General features: G+C 40.0%; 2 protein-coding genes and 1 long non-coding RNA gene across 7 annotated transcripts; 2 read left to right on the top strand and 1 right to left on the bottom strand.

Annotated features, from left to right (window-relative positions):
- Positions 1-2,876: 2,876 nt before the first annotated feature.
- LOC112848196 (uncharacterized) lies at positions 2,877-21,799 on the bottom strand. Its single transcript, XR_003222164.1, has 3 exons — positions 21,671-21,799; positions 4,015-4,112; positions 2,877-3,921 (listed from the first exon to the last, which is right to left on the bottom strand). It is a non-coding gene; the product is annotated as an uncharacterized LOC112848196 (long non-coding RNA).
- On the top strand, positions 4,716-9,328 carry LOC112841660 (C-C chemokine receptor type 2-like). 2 transcript variants are annotated; one of them, XM_025911429.1, is made up of 4 exons: positions 4,716-4,760; positions 6,521-6,614; positions 7,559-7,708; positions 7,922-9,328. In XM_025911429.1, exons 2-4 carry the CDS (start codon positions 6,608-6,610, stop codon positions 8,818-8,820), a joined length of 1,056 nt encoding a protein of 351 aa, XP_025767214.1. In that variant the 5' UTR covers positions 4,716-4,760; positions 6,521-6,607; the 3' UTR covers positions 8,821-9,328. The 2 variants fall into 2 exon arrangements, with proteins under 2 accessions (XP_025767214.1, XP_019220210.1); XM_019364665.2 differs by having other exon boundaries at positions 4,731-4,760; positions 6,389-6,614.
- LOC100702350 (C-C chemokine receptor type 2) lies at positions 15,634-24,236 on the top strand. Of its 4 annotated transcripts, XM_019364666.2 has the most exons (3): positions 15,634-15,749; positions 16,697-16,846; positions 22,802-24,236. In XM_019364666.2, exons 1-3 carry the CDS (start codon positions 15,743-15,745, stop codon positions 23,698-23,700), a joined length of 1,056 nt encoding a protein of 351 aa, XP_019220211.1. In that variant the 5' UTR covers positions 15,634-15,742; the 3' UTR covers positions 23,701-24,236. The 4 variants fall into 4 exon arrangements, 2 of the variants coding, with proteins under 2 accessions (XP_019220211.1, XP_019220212.1); XM_019364667.2 differs by lacking the exons at positions 15,634-15,749; positions 16,697-16,846 and adding an exon at positions 21,697-22,470; XR_003222162.1 differs by lacking the exons at positions 15,634-15,749; positions 16,697-16,846 and adding an exon at positions 21,746-21,879 and having other exon boundaries at positions 22,802-22,936.
- The last annotated feature ends 347 nt before the right edge of the window (positions 24,237-24,583 follow it).

The raw sequence follows: 24,583 nt of genomic DNA, 5'->3' as shown, positions 1-24,583 counted from the left end.
TACCACCGGCAGATAGCAGAGGTGGCTGATATCCAGAAATCCTACCAGTGGCTGGACAAAGCCGGACTGAAAGACAGCACGGAAGCACTAATCATGGCAGCACAGGAACAAGTCCTGAGGACAAGATCCATAGAAGCTGGGGTCTATCACACCAGGCAAGACCCCAGGTGCAGACTGTGTAAAGATACCCATGAGACAATCCAGCACATAACAGCAGGGTGTAAGATGCTAGCAGGCAAGGCATACATGGAACAAAATATCTACAGATGGACAAAATGGTGGTGGCTAACCAACTGGACATAGTGGTGGTAGACACACAGAAGAAGACGGCCGTAGTGATCGATGTGACGGTTCCGAAGGACAGCAACATCAGAAGGAACATGAGAAACTTGAGAAATACCAAGGGATCAGAGAAGAGCTGGAGAAGATGTGGAGGGTGAAGGTAACAGTGGTCCCGGTGGTAATCGGAGCACTAGGTGCGGTGACTCCCAAGCTAGGCGAGTGGCTCCAGCAGATCCCGGGAACAACATCGGAGATCTCTGTCCAGAAGAGCGCAGTCCTAGGAACAGCGAAGATACTGCACAGGACCCTCAAGCTCCCAGGCCTCTGGTAGAGAACCCGAGCTTGAAGGATTGACTGCCTGCAGGGGGCGAAGGGGGAAGTGTGTCTATATGTATATACTATTATATCTTACAAGATTTCAGATGTAAATGCTTTTTACTTATAAAATGCCAATTTCTTTTCTGAATCTCAAGTGTATTGGATACTTTGTCATCATTTGTTTATAGCAACCTGTAAGAGTTTGAGTTTTTCACACATTTGTTTTGAGCCTACAATTCGGACAAACAAACCAAAACGAGCATACAAAGATATCAGATTTTTTTTCTTTAGAAGACCTGCACATTGTCTTGCTGTCATTCAGATATTTCTATCTAGTTCCCCATTACTTTCGGATGCATAGCCTTATACACTTCTTTTTGGTTATGGTTCTTATATTTGTCATTAATTTTCCACTTGAGTTGATTCAAGCCAAGCATCCATTTAGCCGGTATCCTGATTTTGTTTTCTGAAAACAATAAATGATAATGCACATCTTGAACTTACTTCAATGGAAGATCATAAAGTGGAGTCATATTGAAGAAGTACGTTGTTCATTCTGAGAATACATTTGCAGTGAGTGTGTTCTTTCACACAGTTATGAGTACTTAAGTAAGTCAAGTAGTTAAACTCAACTTTAGGTATTTAATTCCTGATAAGATGTTGTTAAAATACAATCAGAACATTTAAGAAGTATTTTTGAAAGAACAAAAAATAAATTATGTTTTGAGATGCTCTAAAGACAAATAGGGACCTGCTGGATCCCAAGACAACAAAAGAGGTGAAGCAGTTTCTTGGGCTGGCCGGTTATTACCGCGGGTTTCTACCAAACTTTGTGGAACTGACCAGCCCTCTGAACACCTTCACCCAGAGGGCTGCCACAAATCTAGTTTAGTGGACAGAGCAGTGCCAGGTGGCATTTTGTTCTCCATAGTGATGCCTTGAGCATAGGGCTAAGGCCATTTTGTTCCAGCAGATAAGGGAGGGGTGTACATCAGTGGTGTACATCAGTCAAAAGTTATTAGAGCATTAAAATGGCTACAGTAGCTTAGGCTCCCTGGTGGTGAAGTGTGGTTTGTGGCTCAGCTGCAGGGGAGGGGTATTGTAGCGAGTTTTGGGGGCAGTGACAGGGCAGGCTAGCTGGCACAGCTGTCACTGACAAACTAATCAGGTCTTTTCCATATTTAAAGCAGTAGCACGCTGGGATGGGTGTGGGTGTCGAGAGAGAAGACTGAACAGAGTGATTGGAGCTATATGAAAGCAGCACGACAGTAATCAGTCAAACTACGCAATAACAAGGTCATGTGTTGGCCAGGAAACACTGTGTCTGCAGCATCATGCAGGAGTTTCCTGTAGCTTGAGACGTGCTACAATGAACCGTCATGAAAATCTCAGAGGAATACGTTCAGCAGCTTGCTGCATCTACATTATAAGTGATTCCTGCTAAAGTATCCTCTGACTGTAGAATCTATGCTGTGCAGCATTGACGTGACAATGAGACAAAGAAGAAGAAGAAACAAGTAATAACAGTAGTGAAAATGATAATATTAAACTTTGTGACACATTAGGTAAAAACCAGCAGTCACTTTGTGAAGGTGTCAATTTGTGTCACCAAGTGCTTTGTTGTTCTTTGAAGTATTTTTTTGGCTGTCTAGATGTTGAACAGACTCCTGATAATGATCTCACTCGCACATACAGGAAGTGAATTCTGCATTTCTGTCTTGCGCTCCTCTTTATCAGACTGCTGACAGTGAGACAGATTGTTCATTTCTACATAACAGTAAAACAGAAAAAAGGAGCCCTCAAGTGCAATTCCTGACTTCATGTAGTTGGAAAAGACACCACTGAGATATGTTGGGTGAACACATTTTAACAGTAATACAGAATTTCTGTATATTTGCAGTGTAATATTTGTATTATTTTTATAATGTGTAACATATAAGGCTGTACACACTGCTGTAGGGATTGAAATCCTAATGTTGCAACTGAAATTATACCATAATTCATGTTTTCTGTTGTATATAGCGTCTAAAGATCTTTTGATTTTAACATCATTTGTGAAAAGTAAAAAGATACGCACTGCCACAATCGCTTTGGTGTCCTTTATATCTGCTAACATCTACAATCATCTCACCTGCAAACATGTACTTTTTGAAGCTAAACAATATATGAATACTATTTTAATAAGATAGTTATCACGTTACATAATATCATGATATGCAAAAAGAAAAAAAAGATCTGTGTGGAAAATCATTGAAAAGGAGACCGAAGGAAATAGTAACTTTTATTGCACCAGCTGAAATAAAGAAGTTGATGATTATACATGTGGGCAAATTTTACCCTGATATGACCTTTCTTCAGAATAGACAACATTAAGGAGGTTTAAATCCTACATAAAATAGTGACAGCGTATGGAGTAAATGAGTGAAAAAACTTACCTGAGGAGTGAGTAGCCTACTTGTGACCACCCAAAGGTTGCAAAATAACCTGGAACATGAACTGACTCAGGGCCAAAACACCAATGCCGATTATTTATGCTCATAGTAAAATTAATGACCTTTAAAAACAGCAATATATCAACAAGAGTTGGTTTTAAACAGGCTACTTCAAAATAAATAAAAAAAATATTAGCAATACTACTACTACTACTACTACTAATACTAATAATAATAATAATAATGATAATGATAATATTGAAAAGCTCTTTCTCTCTTTCTATAATGCCATAGAGGAAGATTACAGCGCTTATGATAATGGGATAGGAGAAGACTTTTCTCCTACCAACTCCACCGATGTAAAGGACTAACAAACAGTTTCTCTCCACTCTCTACAGTTTGGTTTTCATCCTGGGATTTATAGGTAGATGTGTCCACCTACCTATAAATCCCAGGATGTGTTGTGTGTATATCGTGGGGACTGTATTGTATTTACACATTGCAGGAACCTGTTGTTGCTACATGATCATTGTGCACGTTCACAGGGTTGCACGTTTTTGCATTAAGAGGGCAGCTATTATTCTGACCATGCTCATTTGGATGCTGAGCTTGTTTGTCTCTCTGCCAGATTTTATGTTCATACAGCAAACACAAGAGTCTCAGGAGTTTGGATGTGACTATCCCGAGGAGAGCAAAGTCTGGGAGCGTTATGATTTGTTCAACAGAAATGTGCTGGGTCTCGTGATTCCCTTGGTGGTGCTACTCCAGGATCATCCCCAGGCTGGTAAACATGAGGACCTCAAAGAAGATTGTCAAGCTGATCATCTGTATAGTGGTTGTATTTTTCATACTGTGGGCCCCATATAACATTTCCCTTTTCCTGAAGTTCCTTCAGGAAAGAGAAATAATCCTCAATGATGAAACCTGGTACAAAAATGTAAGGCTGTCAATAAAAGTAAATGAAACCTTAGCTTATACTCACTGCTGAGCCTTGCAGCTGCTGAAGAAGTTGGTGCCTGGTTACAACAGCTCATTCAGGAGAATCACAGTTATGTCCAGGGCCTCTGAAGTCACCTCCACCTTAAAAGGATAGAAGGTAGAAGGCGGTTGTGAGTTTTTTGGCATGCATTTTTCACGCTTGGAAAGAACAACAAATAAACTCTTCACCTGTAGACATTTTTTACCTTCTTTTTTCTGCCTCTTATTTGTACAAACATATCACTTCTCAGAAAAGACCTTGTTGTGGGGAAATTAAATTGAAGCATAAGCAGCAACAGTACAGGTCATTGCATAAAATTAACCTAATCTTTCTTTAAAAACAAGAATGAGTCTTTCAGAAGGAAAAATGGAGAGGGCTTTTTCGTAGGATCAAAAATTAAAAAGTTCAGCAATCTGAATCGTTACTAAAGGCGTTACTTTTTTCAGTAACTAGTAATCTAACTAATTACTATTCCTATCGGTACAACATCGTTACTGTTACTAACAAGAAAATACGGTGCGGTCGCGTTACTATTTTTCAACAAACAGTTGAAGCTGTGTTCAGCTTACCGCACCTTATATCATTTGCACGGAAGTAGCTGTAAGTAATCTGGGCGCTACAGCTTTAAGCAGCTGCGCGCTCCCGCAGATGGCAATCACGATAACTTTCTAGCACAACACCTGGAGCTCAGGGGGCAAAACAATCGCATGAGTGCTGCTGTTTGACTGAGGAAGAATAAAGTAGTCGTGGTAAGCCAATCACACGACCACTTTAAGACAAAGCAACAAGGTGATATATACCAGTTTTTAAATTGTGTTGATAGGCCACGTAAAACCAGAGTCATGATAAAGAACATATAGGCATATTTTTTCCTGAGTAGTTTCCTGAATGGAGAGAGAGAGAGAGAGAGAGAGAGAGAGCAGAAAAAGAGAGAGAGCGAGTTTTGAGATGTAGGAGATTTGTGACGTTTAGCGTGTTTGGAGTGTGTAGTTAATGTGTTGTCTTGAGTAGTTAGTGTGTAGTGTTGTGGTTAGTTTTGTGTTGTGTGTCAGAACAATGAGGCGACTGCTGTCTCCAGGTAGAAACAGGAGTGATTGACAATTTATATTTGCATTTAAAATTATGAAATATGATTCATTAAACATGTTTGTGGTTGTTACAGTAAAAAATATAACTTTTTCTACTCTGATTTTATGTTTTTTGTCTGATTTTAGATCAATTGTGTTAGTACAGTATGTCAAAATGAAAACATAACTGTAAATTCAGACATGCGAGGTTGTGCTGAAAAGAATGATACCAAACAAGGCAAAGTAAATAGTTTTTAAAGGTGAAAATCAAAAGTAGTTAAAAATGGGCAATTATACCCTGGACCCCAGAGGGTTAAACATTTTTTTTAAAGTAATGCATTAGTTACTTTTCAAGTAATTAATTACTTTTAGAACATTGTAACACAGTTACTAACTCAGTTACTTTTTTGAAGTAGTAACTAGTAACTATAAATAATTTCTTTTTCAAAGTAACTTGCCCAACACTGTCAATAAGCATGCCTGTTCAACTGCACATGAACACAAATATCTAATCAGCCAATCAACGTGGCAGCAATTCAGAGCATTTAGACCTGCAGACGTAGTCAAGTCAACATACTGAAGTTTAAAGTGAGCATAATAATAGGGAAGATGTTGATTTGAGTTAAAGTTATAATGAACATGATGTGATTATTTGTGCCAGAGGGGCTGATCTGAATATTTAAGTGTGCAACCATCTCTAGTGTTTACAGAGAAAGGTACAGAAAAGCAACAATATACAGCCAGTCATTGTTGAGCTGGTACGATTGCAACATTAACTCAAATAAAAACTTATTACAACCAAAGTATGTAGAAGAGCATATCTGAATGTATAATATACATTGATCTAGATGAGCTACAGCAACAGAAGACCACACACTTAATGGTGCTCAAATGGCTTTCACAGCCACCGCAGCCTAAATCTAACAGACCGGCTTTGGGATGTGGCTGAACTGGAGGTTTGTCTTTATGAATGTGCAGCCACCAAATCTACAGCAGCTGCACGATGCTATCACATCAACATAAACCAAAATCTCTGAGGAATGCTTGCAGCACCTGTTGAAGGTAAAAGTGGGTCCAAACCAGTATTAGTGAGGCATAACAACTAAGGCTCCTGTAAGTGCACAGTGTGTGATACTGAGCAGTGGTGTACATTAATGAGTCCAAGAAGAAAAACAAATAAAAACATTAACAGTATTAATAATAATAAACCTCCTGTCACTTTAAGAAATAACAAGCAGTCATTTTCTGAAGGTGTGAATTTGTGTCTCTATTTGATCTGTTGTGCTTTGATCCATTTTCTGTCAGTCTAGATTTCAAGCAGACTCCTGATAAAGATCAGATTTGGGGACGTACAGGAAACAACATCTTTTTTTCTCTTTCTGTTCTCATCATTAGCGGACTGCAGAATTTTTGATACTTGGTTCATTTCTGCACATCTAAAGGGATCACATCAGTAAACTGGGAAAGGGAGCCTTGTAGTGTAATTCCTGACTTGACCTGGTTGGAAGAGCCATCACTCAGATATCACAATGTCAGGTAATTATCTTTCAACATTAATCCACAATTTAGACTATTTAAAGTGTCATGTTTTACAGAGTTCTTGGAAATTTACTTGGGTTGTGAAGTGTAATGTTTAAGGCTGCACGCACAGAGATCTAAAACCAAATGCTGTGACTGAAACTATGTCAAAGCTACTTCATGATTTCTAATTTCATCTTTAATCCAGAGATCTTATTTTTACTGCTGTTTTTATAATAGCAGATGAAAACATATAATATTTATTCCCTGCCACAATGCTTTAATACGACTTTTACACCTGCTGTTATCTCCATTCATGTATCTGTTATTTTCATAATAATTACAATAGTAATTTTGAAAAATCACAGTAATAGTGTACAAAAATGTCAAATGAGCCAAAAAAACAAAGCAAAAAACAAGTCTACATGAAAAATCATAATAACACAGATAAACAAAATGAAATAGTCTGTCCTGGGGTTTATAGCTGTATACCATCTAATGAATTTTAATCCTCATAAAACCAGTTTTCAGATTAAATCCTGTTTTTATAAAGTTTTGGCTCAATGACAATGTTCCCAAGAGGGAGTACCAATGAGCACCAATAGGTTGCAAAATCACCCCACTGTCAACAGCCTGGGGGGCCAAACCAGCAGACCTGAATGGATTATTTGTGGCGCTCACAGCAAAGGAAAACCTCCTTTAAAACAGAAACATGTCATCAGCAATAGGTTGGCAATTCAACTGGCACTTGATAAGGGTTGAAACGGCATTACGAAACCAAACCTAACACTTTGATGCAATGAGCACTCAAAAATAAATACAGTTAACCTCTAACAGTAGCATGTGTTTACAGCAGTATAGAAGTCATTGATATACTGTTATGCACCTCAATTGTCGTAGCCTGTGCTTAAATTAATAGAAATAATAATGTTAATAATAAATCTTTCTCTCTCTTTCTGCAGAAGAATACACCACGTGCTATGATTACCAAGATTGCTTTGACTTTCCTAACTGCACAGACTGTTCTCCTACCAACGTAAGTGATGTAAAGGACTTCAACAAAGTGTTTCTCACCACTCTCTACAGTTTGGTTTTCATCATGGGCTTCATAGGTAGGTGTGTCCTCTTGTGTGTATGCTGTGGAGATTATGGATTGTTTTTACACATTGCACAGATCTGCTTTTCTGGGAATTTCCAACTTGCTGACTTTTAACTATGTATGCAGGTGTGTGTATGTGAGACACACAGATGAAACGGGAAAAAGAGAATATTATTCTACATGTAACAGTGTGACAGGTACACTTATTGTGTTTTTTCTCCCAAAGGTAATGGACTAGTGGTGTATGCCGTGGTGAAGCACCGCAATCAGTGCAACCTGACAGACATCTGCCTCTTCAACCTGGCTCTCTCTGACCTCCTCTTCGTCTTCACGCTGCCTTTCTTCTCTGACTATGTCAGGGTCGGCCAGTGGACTTTTGGAGACTTCATGTGCCGTTTGATTTCCTGCTCTCACCACATTGGCTTCTTCAGCAGCATCTTCTTCATGGTTGTCATGACGCTGGACCGTTATGTGATCATCGTGCACGCTCACAGGGTTGCATGTTATCGCACAAAGAGGGCTTCCATCATTCTGACCGTGCTCGTTTGGATGCTGAGCTTGTTTGTCTCTCTGCCAGATTTTATCTTCAGAAAGGCAATAGGACAGGAATCCCAAGGAGTGCAGTGTGACTATCCTGACGAGAGCAAAATATGGGAGCGTTATGATTTGTTTACCACAAATGTGCTGGGTCTTGTGATTCCTTTGTTGGTGATGGTAGGTTGCTACTCCAGGATCATCCCCAGGCTGGTAAACACGAGGACCACAAACAGGCACCGCATCGTCAAGCTGATCATCTGCATAGTGGTTGCATTTTTCTTACTCTGGGCCCCGTATAACATTTCCCTTTTCCTAAAGTTCCTCCTGGAAAAAGAAATAATCCTCAATGATAAAGTCTTGGATGAAAATATAAGGCTGTCAATAACAGTGACTGAAGCCTTTGCTTACACTCACTGCTGTCTGAATCCCATCATATATGCTTTTGTGGGAGAGAAGTTTATGAGACGAGCCTTGCAGCTGCTGACAAAGTTGGTGCCTGGTTACCGCAGAGATCTGACAGACCGCTCATTCAGGAGAAGCTCAGTTATGTCCAGGGGCTCTGAAATCACCTCCACCTTTAAATTGTAGAAGGTGGAGGACAGTTGTAAGTATTTTGTCATGAATGTTTCACCCTGTTATTACTGCAGACCGTGCCTTGTTCATGTTTGTTTTGTTCATTTGGGAGCGTTATTTGACAAATACGACAGTGTTCTTCACCTGTCTGTCACCTTCAAAATGTGTCTCTACACTTTTGGACCTTTTGAATTTACAGCAATTTTTTTCCTGACGGTTAGATTGTAAATGTACTCAATACTTCTTTAATGCCTTTAATGTGTATTAGCACTGCCGATTTACAGAATCTTAATCAGCTTCGACTCTAATACTCTTCTTTCTTCTGCTCAGGTTAAATTAAACTTGCTGGTCTGTTAAACTGAACCTGCTGTTTTACAGCAACCTGTAACAATTTGCTTACTTCTTCAGACATCTTTTATGAGCCTTACATGTTTGCAGAAACACACCAAAAACAGCATAAAACTATTTCAGATCTTGTACAAAATGTGCACATTGTCTTACTGTTATTCACATTTCTAACTATTTCCACATTGTTTTCTGATATATAAATATATATAAATATATATAAATATATAAAAGCAGCCCACCCCACCCTACCCTCCCACTCATTCCCCACACTCTCATTAACAGAAACGGTCATGGATACACACATCCCCCCCCCACCCCACACACACACACACACACACTTAAAGAGTAAAATTGGGCTGGGTACGCATTAGCCAAGTATATATATATACGTTTTTTGTTGTTGTATTATATTATGGTTCCTTGTATCTGTCGCTATTTGCCAGTGCAGTTGACTCCTATCCTGATTTTGTATTATTGCTTTGTTAAGACAATAAATGATAGAGCAGGTCCTCCACTTCCGTCAAATAAAGGTCATGAAATGCATTGTTCTCTCAGAGAAGAATATTTGCAGTGAACATGTTCTTTTATTTCTCTCTTTATGAAAAGAGAGAAGAAGGTCTCAGATTAGTTTACTATGCAGGTAATTCTTCACTATCATAAAACAGTAGCATGATCTAATACATGGCACCATAAGTGGTGCAAAAACGACAATAAAGATGTCATCAGTTGTAAACATTTCCCCTCTCTTTTTTCTATTCCATGTTAATGCTAATGGCGAAAAAGCTGCACCAACACCTTAGTGTGGGGAATGTGAGTTTAAGGATAAACAAGAAGAAGCCCATTATTTGCATACAATTAAATTAATCTTTCTTAAAAAGGAAAAGGACATGATGAGTCTTTCAAAATGAAAAATGGAGAAGTCTTTTTCGCTGCATCAAAAGTTCCTGACTAAATAGTTCAGCAATCTGAACATAATGTTTGTTCCATGTAAGCATCAAAGAAAAGGGGATTTCATATTTTCATATACAGTATGTTAAAAAAAAGGTTCAAACAATATGAGTGACAGCTTTGCCAAAATAACCAAAGTGTGTCACTGCATCCCCAAATACAAGTTTAAACTGTTCCATGCAAAGAAAAGTTATACATTTACTGCACACATCAATAAACTTGCCCGTTCAACTGCACATGAACAGAAATATCTAATCAGCCAATCACATGGCAGCAACTCAGAGCATTTAGACCTGCAGGCGTGGTCAAGCATCATAATAGGGAAGAAAGTTGATTTCAGTTAAAGTTACAATGAAGATGATATGATTATTTGTGCCAGAGGGGCTGATCTGAATATTTAAGTGTGCAACCATCTCTAGTGTTTACAGAAAATGATCCAGAAAAGCAACAATATACAGCCAGTCATTGTTGAGTTGATACAATTGCAACATTAACTCAAATGAAAAAATTGTTACAACCAAAATATGTAGAAGAGCATCTCTGAATGTATAATATACATTGACCCAGATGTGCTACAGCAGCAGAAGACCACACTGGATGCCATTCTGATCAACAGATCATGAAACTGAGGCAGCAGTTTGCACTACATAGTTTGGACAATTGAAGACTGGAAAATGTTGTTAGTTCATATTATTCTTGAATTCTGCTTCCATACTTGGAGAGCAGGGACATGATGTCAGATGTTAGAATTTGGTATAGACAACATAAAAGGATGGAGCGATCCTGTCTTGTATCAACAGTTCATGGTGTTACTGGTGGTGTAATGGTGTGGGGGATATTTTCGTGGAAACGTTTGTGACCCTCAGCACCAACTGAGCATTCCGAGTATTGCTGTTGATTATGTGCATCTCTTCATCACTGTAACGTTTTAATCTTCCAATGGCCGATTCCAGCAGGAGCACCCACCATGTTTCAGTTCAAATAACCTCGTACTATTATATTTACATGACAAGTTTAATGTGCTCAAAAGGCTTCCACATCCACCACAGCCTAAATCCACCAGACCAGCTTTGGCATGTGGCTGAACTGGAGGTTTGTTATTATGAATCTGTTGCCACCAAAAATCTTGGTCAAAAATCACTCCAAGGTTCCTCAAAGTGAGTGTTACTGGAGGCCAACGTAATGCCATCCAGAGTAAGAATCTGGTTAGATCCCATATTTCTAAGCTTTTCAGGGCCGAGTACAATAACCTCCGTTTTGAATTAAGAAGCAGAAACTTAGCGGCCATCCAGGTCTTTATGTCTTTAAGACATTCCTGCAGTTTAACTAATTGGTGTGTGTTATCTGGTGTCATATTGGGTCTGTGCTTCCACAGGCCCCGCTGGTTTAGAGACTTATTCTCATTAACGACAAGGAAGCAAGACAATCAGGGATTGATTGATTTTAACTGCGCAAGCGAAGCCCCGGTCGGTGTCTCCGAAAAGCACTCTGAATCCAACCGCAAAATGACTCCGACTTAGGCCTCCGCTTGCCACCTTTTATTGAAAACAGTTACAGTACACACAAGCACCACCCATTGTAAACCCCCCGTATGGTTCTAAAAGATGAGGTACTATGTGTGTATGTGTGTGCATGTATGTGTGAGCATCTGTATGTGTGTGTGCATGTGCATGTGCATGTGCGAGAATGTGTGCGTGTGTGTGTGTGTGTGTGTGTGTGTGTGTAGGTGCACGTGAGTGTATGGGTGCTTGTGTTTGGGGGTGCGTTTGTGTTACCTCCTGCCCACAAAAGGGTCATAAAGGCAGGAAGTTTATTAAACAAGAAAACAGAACCTTCACATAGGATGTGCCTATAAAAAACCCACTACAGCCTCCCCCACAATTTAACAGGCTGGGGAGGGGGTCAGAAACAAAGGAATGTCTTTGATCATATAGTTTGAACCAAGAGTTACAAATTTAAGTAACACAATGACAACATTTAACAATTTCAACCTAACACATAGATAGAGCTGGGTGTCATCGGCATAGCAATGAAAATGTATACTATGTCTTCTGATGATACTGCCTGAGGGAAGCATGTATAATGTAAGCAGAATTGGTCCTAGCACTGAACCCTGTGGAACTTCAAAAAATTAACCTTAGTGTGTGAAGAGGACTCTCCATTTACATGAACAAATTGGAGTCTATTAGATAGATATGATACAAACCACTGCAGCGCAGTAGGGGAGACCGGGGATAGTTGTAACATTCTTGACATTTCTGTCTGTAAATTGGAGCTCTTTTAAGGTAGTGGATTCAAAATGTAATGCAAAGTGTTTACATGTCTCTGCTATTAAATAGTGCAGCTATTTTCTCTGCAGCACAATTACCCATTGCATGGTATGGTCTCAAACACAAAGAGTGAAATGTTACAAATAACCCCATAGCCTGGGTTAGTTGTAACATGTCCTGGGGTGAAATGTAACACAATGAAATAAGGGTACTAACAAAACATTAACATGTAATCTTTGTTTATTCAACACATGAATGCACTTAGAGCCATTTATGTAGCTATGTGTGTGTGTGACAGAATGCAGAAATCTAGCTTTTGAACATATTCCACAAAAAAGACAAATTATGGAATTTTCTGCAACTGAATAGTTAATTAATTTTGGTTGGTCTTCCTTGAGTTTGGCCTCATTGGCTCAGTGGGCATTATAACCTACAACTCTTGCACCAATTTTGAACATAACAATGAAGCTGAAAAAATGTAGTTGTGCACCAGCATCGCAATTCCATTACTTTTTATCATGGCTTACCTTGGTGTGGTTTGCAAAGTGCTTCAGAAAGATGAGGAAATCTGTTTCTTGCACCCATCCTGATTTATTTCCACTACCAACACTTCCTACTGGTCCATCTCTGACACAGTGGTCTGCATAATGTATGTGTGGGAACACAAACAGTGGTTGTGTTGCCAATGGCATTAACCGCATATACAAAGGCGACCAGTGAACCTCTCTCTGCTGATGTCGTTGCCCCAACTTGTTAATATAAGTTAAAGTAATAGTGTGGTAAGTTGTAACATCTGCGTTATTGTTACAACTAACCCAGACTGTTGCTGTTACAACTGACCCAGACTCCTATAGCCATGAACTAGCTAAAATTACAGCCAACGGCTAAAACATTAGCACTAAAGACCTACACAGAATATATCCCCATAGACATACAAATAACATAATTTAAGTTTGATGAGTTTAACTGCAAAGCAGATAATGCTATTCGAAATTGAAATAAAGTAGTTACTTTTTGGCATACAAATTACTTTTTTTCGTGTTAAATTGTCTGTGTTTGACAAAACGTGCTGATTTTTCACATGTGATAGCAGAACTGAATTGGGCATGCACAGGATGAATCACATCATTTGAAACTTAGCCCTGATTGGAGAAATTGGAAGTGTTACAACTGACCCATGTTACAACTATCCCCGGTCTCCCCTACCTGTAATACCTACAAGCATGCTCTAATCGCTCTAACAGAATATTATGGTCAACAGTCGAACGCAGCACTGAGGTCTAGCAAGACAAGCACAGAGATGAGTCCACTGTCAGAGGCCATAAGAAGATCATTTGTAACCTTCACTAAAGCTGTTTCTGTGCTGTGATGGGCTCTGAAACCTGACTGAAACTCTTCAAATAAGCCATTCCTCTGCAGATGATCTGTTAGCTGTTTGACAACTACTCTTTCAAGGATTTTTGATATGAAAGGAAGGTTGGAGATTGGCCTATAATTAGCTAAGACAGCTGGGTCTAGAGATGCTTTTTAAGTAAAGGTTTAACTACAGCCACCTTGAAGGCCTGTGGTACATAGCCGATTATTAGAGATAGGTTGATCATATTTAAGATTGAAGCATTAATTAATGGCAGGACTTCTTTGAGCAGTTTTGTAGGAATGGGTCTAAAAGACACGTTGATGGTTTGGAGGAAGTAATTATTGAAGTTAACTCAGAAAGATCAACTGGAGAAAAGTAGCTGTAGATAATATTACACCTGTGAGATGGTTATGGGTAATTTTTTCTCTAATGATAAGAATTTTATTTGTGAAGAATTTCAAGAATTCATTACTAGTTAACGTTAAAGGGATTGTTGGCTCAGTAGAGCTCTGACTTTTTGTCAGCCTGGCTACAGTGCTGAAGAGAAACCTGGGGTTGTTCTTATTTTCTTCAATCAGTGACAAATAGTAAGATGTTCTAGCCTACGGAGGGCTTTCTTATAAAGCAACAAACTATTTCTTCAGGCTAAATGATGATCTTTGACAAATTCTCTCCAGCGTACGAGTTATCTGCTTTAGGCTACGTGTTTGAGAATTATACCACGGAGTCAGGTACTTCTGTTTTCACAGGAGCTACAGTATCCAGAGTCGTACGTAGTGAGGAGGTAAAATTATTAACAAGATAATCGACCTCTGTTGGAGTAGCATTCAGATAGCTGCTCTGCTCTGTGTTGGTGCAGGGCATTGACAATGATAACAGTGGGTGGATTATATTCTTAAACTTAGTTACAGCGCTTTCAGAAAGACATCTACTGTGATAAAGTCTACTCTCCACTGCTGTGTAATCAATTATTGTAAATGTAAATGTTATCAGGAAATGATCAGACAGCAGAGGGTTTTCAGGAAACACTGTTAAATGTTCAGTTTCTATGCCATATGTTAAAACAAGATCTAGAGTGTGATTAAAGTGGTGGGTGGGTTCTTTTACATTTTGACAGAAGCCAGTTCAGTTTAATAACAGATTAAATGCCATGTTGAGGCTGTCATTTTTAGCATCTACATGGATGTTAAAATCACCCACAATAATTGTTTTATCTGAGCTGAGCACTAAATCAGATAAAAAGTCTGAGAAATCAGACAAAAACTCTGTGTAAGGTCCAGCTGGATGATAGATGATAACAAATAAGACTGTTTTTTGAGTTTTACAGCTGGGGTGGACAAGGATAAGCATCAGGCTTTCAAATGAATTAAAAGTCTGTCTTGGTCTTCCGTTGATTGATAGGCTGGTGTGAAAAATTGTTGCCACACCGCCCCCTCGGCCTGTGCTTCGAGATTTCTGCTAGTTAGAGTGACTTGGGGGTGTTGATTCATTTAAACTAACATAATCATCCTGGATCTCTAAGGAATGCTTGCAGCTCCTGTTGAAGGTAAAAGTGGGTCCAAACCAGTATTAGTGAGGCATAACAACTAAAGGCTCCTGTAAGTGCACAGTGTGTGATATTGGACAGTGGTGTACATTAATGAGTCCAAGAAGAAAAGAAATAGTATCAGTAACAATATTAATAATAATAAACCTCCTGTCACTTTAAGAAATAACAAGCACTCATTTTCTGAAGGTGTGAATTTGTGTCACTATTTGATCTGTTGTGCTTTGAACCATTTTCTGTCAGTCTAGATTTAGGGCAGACTCCTGATAAAGATCAGATTTGGGGACGTACAGGAAACAACATCTTTTTTTTCCTTTTCTGTTCTCATCAGTAGGGGACTGCAAAACTTTTGATAGTTGGTTCATTTCTGCACATCTAAAGGGATCACATCAGTAAACGAGTTAAGGGAGCCTTGTAGTGTAATTCCTGACTTGACCTGGTTGGAAGAGCCATTACTGAGATATCACAATGTCAGGTAATTATCTTTCAACAGTAATCCACAATTTAGACTATTTAAAGTGTCATGTTTTACAGAGTTCTTGGAAATTTACTTGGGTTGTGAAGAGTAATGTTTATGGCTGGACGCACAGAGATCTAAAACCAAATGCTGTGACTGAAACTATGTCAAAGCTACTTCATGATTTCTAATTTCATCTTTAATCCAGAGATCTTATTTTTACTGTTGTTTTTATAATAGTAGATGAAAACATATAATATTTATTCCCTGCCACAATGCCTTAATATGACTTTTACACCTGCTGTTATCTCCATCCATATATCTGTTATTTTCATAATAATTATAATAGTAATTTTGAAAAATCACAGTAATAGTGTACAAAAATGTCAAATGAGCCAAAAAACAAAGCAAAAAACAAGTCTACATGAAAAATCATAATAACACAGATAAACAAAATGAAATAGTCTGTCCTGGGGTTTATAGCTGTATACCATCTAATGAATTTTAATCCTCATAAAACCAGTTTTCAGATTAAATCCTGTTTTTATAAAGTTTTGGCTCAATGATAATTTTCCCAAGAGGGAGTACCAATGAGCACCAATAGGTTGCAAAATCACCCCCACTGTCAACAGCCTGGGGGGCCAAACCAGCAGACCTGAATGGGTTATTATTTGTGGTGCTTATAGCAAAGGAAAACCTCCTTTAAAACAGAAACATGTCATCAGCAATAGGTTGGCAATTCAACTGGCACTTGATAAGGGTTGAAACAGCATTACGAAACCAAACCTAACACTTTGATGAAATGAGCATTCAAAAATAAATACAGTTAACCTCTAACAGTAGCATGTGTTTACAGCAGTATAGAAGTCATTGATATACTGTTATGCACCTCAATTGTCGTAGCCTGTGCTTAAATTAATAGAAATAATAATGTTAATAATAAATCTCTCTCTCTCTTTCTGCAGAAGAAAACACCACGTGCTATGATTACTCCATATGCCCTGATCTTACTAACCATACAGACTTTCCTCCTACCAACCTAAGTGATGTAAAGGACTTCAACAAAGTGTTTCTCACCACTCTCTACAGTTTGGTTTTCATCCTGGGCTTCATAGGTAGGTGTGTCCTCTTGTGTGTATGCTGTGGAGATTATGGATTGTTTTTACACATTGCACAGATCTGCTTTTCTGGGAATTTCCAACTTGCTGACTTTTTTTTTCTCAAAGATATTTTTATTGAATAGAAGCAACAAAGAAAAACAGATACACGCAGAACTGTTAAACAACAAACAAGCAAGTTTCACAGTGACTGTTTGAACTGAAATATTAGAATACAGATTAATGACACACTGACATGTCTTATAATTGCTTTCATCAGTTTATCCCCTATACCCATACCACTTAGAACCCCTATCCCTCGGGCCAGGTAGGAAAAAGCCAAACAAGCAAGAAAAAGGAAAACAAACAAACAAACAAACAAAAACAACATCGCAGATACAACAAGAACAAAATAAGACAAACACACAAATGACTAAAAAATAAATAAATAAAGAAGAAGAAGAAGAAGAAGAAGAAGAAGAAGGGGGGGAGGATTTACTGAGTAATGCTGGAAGTCGGGTTCGCAACCTGGAGGCTGGAAAAGTATTTCAGGAATTGCCCCCACACCTTGTAAAACTTACCGCTGTTATTACTAATCGCATACCGGATCTTTTCAAGGCTCAGATAGTACATAAGGTCCCTCAGCCATTGAGTCTGGGTGGGCAAAGGCGCACCCCTCCATCTTAGTAGGATTGCACGTCTAGCTACAAGGGAGGCGAAGGAGAGCATGCAACGCTGTGACGAGGTCAGCCGTGCATCAGCCTCTCCAGTGGTGCCAAAAAGAGCAACTAATGGGTTAGGATCCATATGGTGTCCAAGAATTAGGGATAAGGTTTAAAATATATCTCTCCAGAATCCTTCAAGGCTAGGGCATGCCCAGAACATATGGATAAGGGAAGCCTCCGCACTCCCACACTTATCACAAGTGGGGTCAACATTCGGATACATACGAGATTGTTTGACTTTGGAGAGATGGAACCTATGCACAACCTAAAATTGTAAAAGACAGTGGTGGGCACATAGGGATGTGGAGTTAACTAACTTGAGTATTAAGTCCCATGTATCCATAGACAATGACTGATTTAAGTCTTGTTCCCAGGCCGTTTTAATCCGATCTATCGAAGAACCGTTCATGCTCACCAGCCTGTCATAGATAAGAGAGATAAACCCTTTACGTGTTGGAACTAGGGTAAGGAGCATATCCTCTGGGCTTGCAGCTGGTGCTACCAGGAAGCTTGGAATCTGAGATTGGAGGAAATGTCTGGTCTGCAAATATCTGAAAAGATGTGTACGTGGGAAAGCTGAGCAAAAGATGCAAAGGTATTGTCAAAAACCAGATCATTGAAACATGTCATGCCCCTGTCATGCCAATCTCGAAATATAGGATCAGATAATGATGGCTGAAAAAAAGGGTTAGAGAAAATTGGACTTAGAAGGGAGAAGCCTGTTAATCCAAAATGCCTCCTCATCTGAGCCCACACTCTCACCGTGTGCCAGACAACTGGATTATCGATTGTCTTGTTCGGGGGAAGGGGGAGTGAAGATCCAATCAGGGCCAGGACAGAAGAGCCTGTGGTTGAGTTCAACTCCATGAGCACCCAGGACGGGCAATTACCTTTGTTTTGGAAGTAAAGCCAAGATATAACGTAGCGCATATTTGCTGCCCAATAGTAATATCGAAAGTTAGGCAGTGCCAGGCCTCCACGACTCTTGGGTTTTTGGAGTTGAGCCTTGTTCAATCGAGAGCGTTTACCTCTCCACATATAAGATGAGATAATTGAGTCCAAGGAATCAAAGAAGGATTTGGGGATAAATACTGATAAGAATTGGAAGAGATACAAAAATTTAGGAAGTATTTTCATTTTGATTGAGTTGATTCTTCCCACCTAAGAGGTGGAGAGAGGGAACCACTGTGCCAGATGTTTTTTTGTATTATTTAACAGAGGAAGGAGGTTCGCTTTGAAGAGACAGTTATGCTTCCTTGTAATTATTACACCTAGATATGTAAATTGATTTCCTGCTATTTTAAAGGGGAGAGTAGTATAGTCAAACAGTGGTGCCCCTCCATCCACAGGAAACAATTCACTCTTATATAGGTTGAGCTTGTATCCTGAAAACAGGCCAAACTGGCGAAGTATGGATAGCATTGCAGGTATAGATATTTTGGGGTTTTAGATAAAGATTAAGAGATCATCTACATACAAGGATACTTTGTGTTCAACACCCTTCCTCCAGATCCCATTGATCTCCCCACAGCTGCGGAGTGCAATGGCAAGTGGCTCTATAGCCAAACTGAAAAGAAGAGGGCTTAAGGGGCATCACTGATGGGTTCCTCGTTGGAGGTTGAAAGGCTGTGACTGTATGGAATTAGTAAAAACTGAAGCGTTAGGACACATATATAATAACCTTATCCATGAAATAAATTTCGATCCAAAATTGAATTTATCTAGAATTGTGAATAAATATTTTCACTCGACCCGATCAAATGCCTTCTCCGCATCTAAGGAGAGAATGTACTCAGGACTCTGACCGGAAGGGGAGTATAATATATCCAATAGTCGGCGGATATTGGAATAAGAGTAACGATTCTTAATGAAGCCTGTTTGATCTTCGGATATAACTGAGGGCAAAATATTTTCCAGTCTACGTGCCAAAACTTTGGCCAAAATTTTAGCATCGACATTTAATAGAGAAATTGGCCTGTAGGATGAGCATTCCACGGGATCCTTACCTTTCTTTGGGACAAGAGCAATACTTGCCTCGTAAAAGGATGGCGGAAGTTTACCACACTTCCATGAGTCGGAGAGGGTTAAATGTAGTTGAGGTAAAAGCAAGGGTGAAAATGCTTTGAAAAATTCTACGGGAAAGCCGTCAGGACCAGGGGATTTTCCAGGCTGCAGTGAAGAAATGGCTGCACCCAGCTCCTCTGGCGTGATGGGTTCATCTAATCTGTTTTTACTATCAGAGGAAAGCATAGGTACATTCAAAGTCTTTAGAAAGTTATCCATTAAAGTGCTTTCCTGCAGGAATTCAGAGGTGTAAAGTTGGGAGTAAAAAGCCCTAAACGTATCGTTAATTTTGGAAGGGTCCGAAGTGATATTACCATTAGCCATTCTAATCTTTGTGATATGTTGTTTTGCCTGGAAGCCCCTTAACTGGCTGGCAGGCATCCTACCCAATTTGTCGCTATGACTATAAAACAAACTCTTACTCTTCAGGAGCTGACGTTCAATTGAGTGCGTTGAGAGGAGCTCAAATTTAGTCTGAAGCTCTACGCGCTTATTGTATAAATCTGGGCTTTTTACCTTAGCATAGAGCAGGTCTACTTCTTTGATTCGGTTGACTAAATCGAGTCGTTCTATACGGGCCTTTTTCTTCATATTAGCAGTATAGGAAATAACTTGTCCCCTGAGAAAGGCTTTTAGTGTATCCCAAATTATTAAGCTAGAAGTTTCTCCTGTGGCATTTGTTTTAAGAAACAAGGTTATTTGTTCTTTCATGAATTCCAGGAAGTTTACATCTGCCAGGAGAGTCGAATTAAAACGCCAGTGTCGTCTGGATTGAGGGATGTCTGGGAAACTCATTGATAGCACAACAGGGGTATGGTCTGATATTACTATGGTTTGGTATTCACAGGATTGGACCCATGGAGTCAGCTGCTTATGAATAAGAAAATAATCGATCCTAGAATAAGTGTGGTGTACCTGTGAATAAAAAGAGTACTCTCTTCTGTGGGGGTGTAAACAGCGCCAAACATCAGAGACACCACAGTTAGATAAAAAAGACTGGATGAAAAGAGCAGATTTACTGACAGTGCAGGGATTCGGGGAGGATCGGTCTAACACAGGGTCCAGCCAGCAGTTGAGGTCACCACCAAGTATGAGAGAATATGAGCTCAGATCAGGCAGCAATGAGAAAGCACGCAGGAAGAAATCTACATTATCAATATTGGGGGCATATATGTTGGCCAACACTACTTTCGTATTGTAAAGTTTACCCGAAACAAAAACGTACCGGCCAGTCGTATCAGAAATTACATTATGTTTCTCAAAGGGAATATTTTGGTCAATTAGAATAGAAACGCCTCTGGCCTTAGCCTGAAAGGTGGAATGAAAATGCTGCCCTGCCCATCGGGACATAAGACGAGAGTTATCCGAATCACGGAAATGTGTTTCTTGTAGAAAGACAACAGCTGCTTTAAACTGCTTTATGTGTGAGAGCACCTTCCTTCTTTTCACAGGGTGGTTTAAGCCTTTGACATTCCAGCTTACAAAGTTTAAGCGACTACCCATAATCCTGCATTGAAAATGTAAGAAAACAAGTGCAGCTGAAAACAGAGTATGAGAAAGATGACAAATAAGAGACTAAAGCAGAGAGTAGAATGGTTCCTGGATCCCCCAACTTGACGAAACAACATACAACTACCCCGGCTCTGAAGGATGTCTCCCCCTCCCCCCATTCCCCATCCATCCCCCACCCACAAGACAGCTGCTATGGAAAAAAGCAGCAAGCTCTCCAAAACACAAATTGTGTACCCTCCAGAAAAAGAAACTCTTCCTGTCTAACACTAAGAACTGACTTTAGCTCCCATAACGATGATTTCAGTAAACACAACACTCCTAGATAAGCAGTAGAATTTTGTTAAAGCAGTCAGCATAGAACCACAACACAACCAATGACCAACTTTGGGGACAATAGAGACAATGAGATATGAATAGCCTCCCTGCTTCTAAATAGCAGAGGAGAAGAAAAAAAAGAAGAAGAGATGTCTGTAATGCCTGAATATGAATGAAAGTCCTTGCATATCCCAGGAGAGGAAGATAGTCAGGACAATCTACTCACAGGGCTGTCCCGCAGACAACAGTCAAGACCAGATAAGCAGGCTCTCAGGGTGATTCGGCTGTAGCGGGCAGGTCGTCCAAGTATCTCCTCGCTTCATCAGCCGAATGAAGCCAGCGTCTTGCGCCGTCAGGAGACGTGATGCGAAGTCGTGCAGGATACAGCAGAGCGGGCTTGAGACCTCGTTTATACAGCTCGGACATCACTTCACGGTACTTGCTTGCTCAAAACTTCCAGGCAGTAGTCCTCCACCATGCGAATCTGCCGACCATGGTATTCTAGTTTCCCTCCTCGCCGGGCCTCTAGGATAAGATGGTCCTTTACCTGGTACCGATGAAGGCGTATAATTACGGGGCACAGTCTCTGTCCTGGGGCTGGCTTAGCGGCAGGTATACGGTGGGTTCTGTCGATCTCCGGGCGGGTCGGGAGCCTCTCCTTCCCAAAAACCTCGCAGAGCAAATCTGCAAAGAATTCTGTGGGACGCCCATCTTCAACGCCCTCCTCGAGTCCCAGGATACGCAGGTTTTGGCGCCTACTTCGGCTTTCTAAGTCCGTAACTTTAGCCAGAAATTTAGTGTTAGATTCGCTGAGATTGGAACAAACGTTCTTGAGTTCTCTAACCCGCCGGCTTAAGTCGTCCGCTGCTAGCTCTAAAGATCCGAGCCGCTGGCCATGATCTTCCACCGCAGAGCGGACTTCGTCAAACTTTGATTCCAGTAGGCTAAAAGATGGTTTGAAGTCGCTGGCCAATGCCTCCCTATGCTGCTCCAGAAGGGAGGAGATGGCCGCCATGTTCAGCTTAGGTGCGTCGTTCTCCTTTTCTGCCGCTTTAGTGCGTTTTGAGGCCATGTTAGAACGATTAAAAACCAATTTCGGAACCCGTAAAATAAAACGTACGCAGTTCAATAGTTTTGTTGTGAATTGGCTGGTTTAGGAGTGGAAAAGGTAGAAAAGTGAGCGGAGCAATCTTTTCCTCTACCTACTACATCCCCCTAGTGACCGGAAGTCCAACTTGCTGACTTTTAACTATGTAGGTGTGTGTATGTGAGACACACAGATAAAACGGGAAAGAGAGAATGTTGTTCTACCTTTATCAGTGTGACAGATACACTTCTTGTGTTTTTTCTCCCAAAGGTAATGGACTAGTGGTGTATGTCCTGGTGAAGCACCGCAATCAGTGCAACCTGACAGACATCTGCCTCTTCAACCTGGCTCTCTCTGACCTCCTCTTCGTCTTCACGCTGCCTTTCTACTCTCACAATGTCAGGGTCGGCCAGTGGACTTTTGGAGACTTCATGTGCCGTTTGATATCCGGTTCTTACCAGACTGGCTTCTTCAGCAGCATCTTCTTCATGGTTGTCATGACGCTGGACCGCTACATGATCATTGTGCACGCTCACAGGGTTGCACGTTATCGCACAAAGAGGGCTTCCATCATTCTGACCGTGCTCATTTGGATGCTGAGCTTGTTTGTCTCTCTGCCGGATTTTATCTTCAGAAAGGTAAAAGGACAGGAATCCCAAGGAGTGGAGTGTGACTATCCTGACGAGAGCAAAATATGGGAGCGTTATGATTTGTTTACCACAAATGTGCTGGGGCTTGTGATTCCCTTGCTGGTGATGGTAGGTTGCTACTCCAGGATCATCCCCACACTGGTGAGCATGAGGACCGCAAAGAAGCATTGCATCGTCAAGCTGATCATCTGTATAGTGGTTGCATTTTTCTTACTCTGGGCCCCATATAACATTTCCCTTTTCCTAAAGTTCCTCCTGGAAAAAGAAATAATCCTCAATGATAAAGTCTTGGACGAAAATATAAGGCTGTCAATAACAGTGACTGAAGCCTTTGCTTACACTCACTGCTGTCTGAATCCCATCATATATGCTTTTGTGGGAGAGAAGTTTATGAGACGAGCCTTGCAGCTGCTGACAAAGTTGGTGCCTGGTTACCGCAGAGATCTGACAGACAGCTCATTCAGGAGAAGCTCAGTTATGTCCAGGGGCTCTGAAATCACCTCCACCTTTAAATTGTAGAAGGTGGAGGACAGTTGTAAGTATTTTGTCATGAATGTTTCACCCTGTTATTACTGCAGACCGTGCCTTGTTCATGTTTGTTTTGTTCATTTGGGAGCGTTATTTGACAAATACGACAGTGTTCTTCACCTGTGTGTCACCTTCAAAATGTGTCTGTACACTTTTGGATCTTTTGAATTTACAGCAATTTTTTTTTTCCTCACGGTTAGATTGTAAATGTGCTCAATACTTCTTTAATGCCTTTAATGTGTGTTAGCACTGCCGATTTACAGAATCTTAATTACCTTATACTCTAATGCTCTTCTTTCTTCTGCTCAGGTTAAATTAAACTTGCTGGTCTGTTAAACTGAACCTGCTGTTTTACAGCAACCTGTAACAGTTTGCTTACTTCTTCAGACATCTTTTATGAGCCTTACATGTTTGCAAAAACACACCAAAAAGAGCACAAAACTATTTCAGATCTTGATTGTACAAAATGTGCACAATGTTTTACTGTAATTCACATTTCTAACTATTTCCACATTGTTTTCTGATGTTCAGCCTTTTATAGTTCTTTGTTTGTTGTATTATCTTATGGTTCCTTGTATTTGTCGCTATTTGCCAGTGGAGTTGACTCCTATCCTGATTTTGTATTATCGCTTTGTTAAGACAATAAATGATACAGCAGATCCTCCACTTCTGTCAAATAAAGGTCATGAAGTTCATTCGGAGAAGAATATTTGCAGTGATCATGTTCTTTTATTTCTCATGACAAATTCTGTACACAGTCATGAAAAGAGAGAAGATCAAACGTCTCAGATTAATTTACTATGCAGGTAATTCTTCACTATTGTAAAACAGCAGCATGATCTAATACATGGCACCATAAGTGGTGCAAAAACTA

This window comes from Oreochromis niloticus, linkage group LG11 (assembly GCF_001858045.2).
Source record: "Oreochromis niloticus isolate F11D_XX linkage group LG11, O_niloticus_UMD_NMBU, whole genome shotgun sequence".
Classification (NCBI taxonomy): Eukaryota; Metazoa; Chordata; class Actinopteri; order Cichliformes; family Cichlidae; genus Oreochromis; species Oreochromis niloticus.
This window is presented reverse-complemented; position numbering and strand designations above follow the sequence as displayed.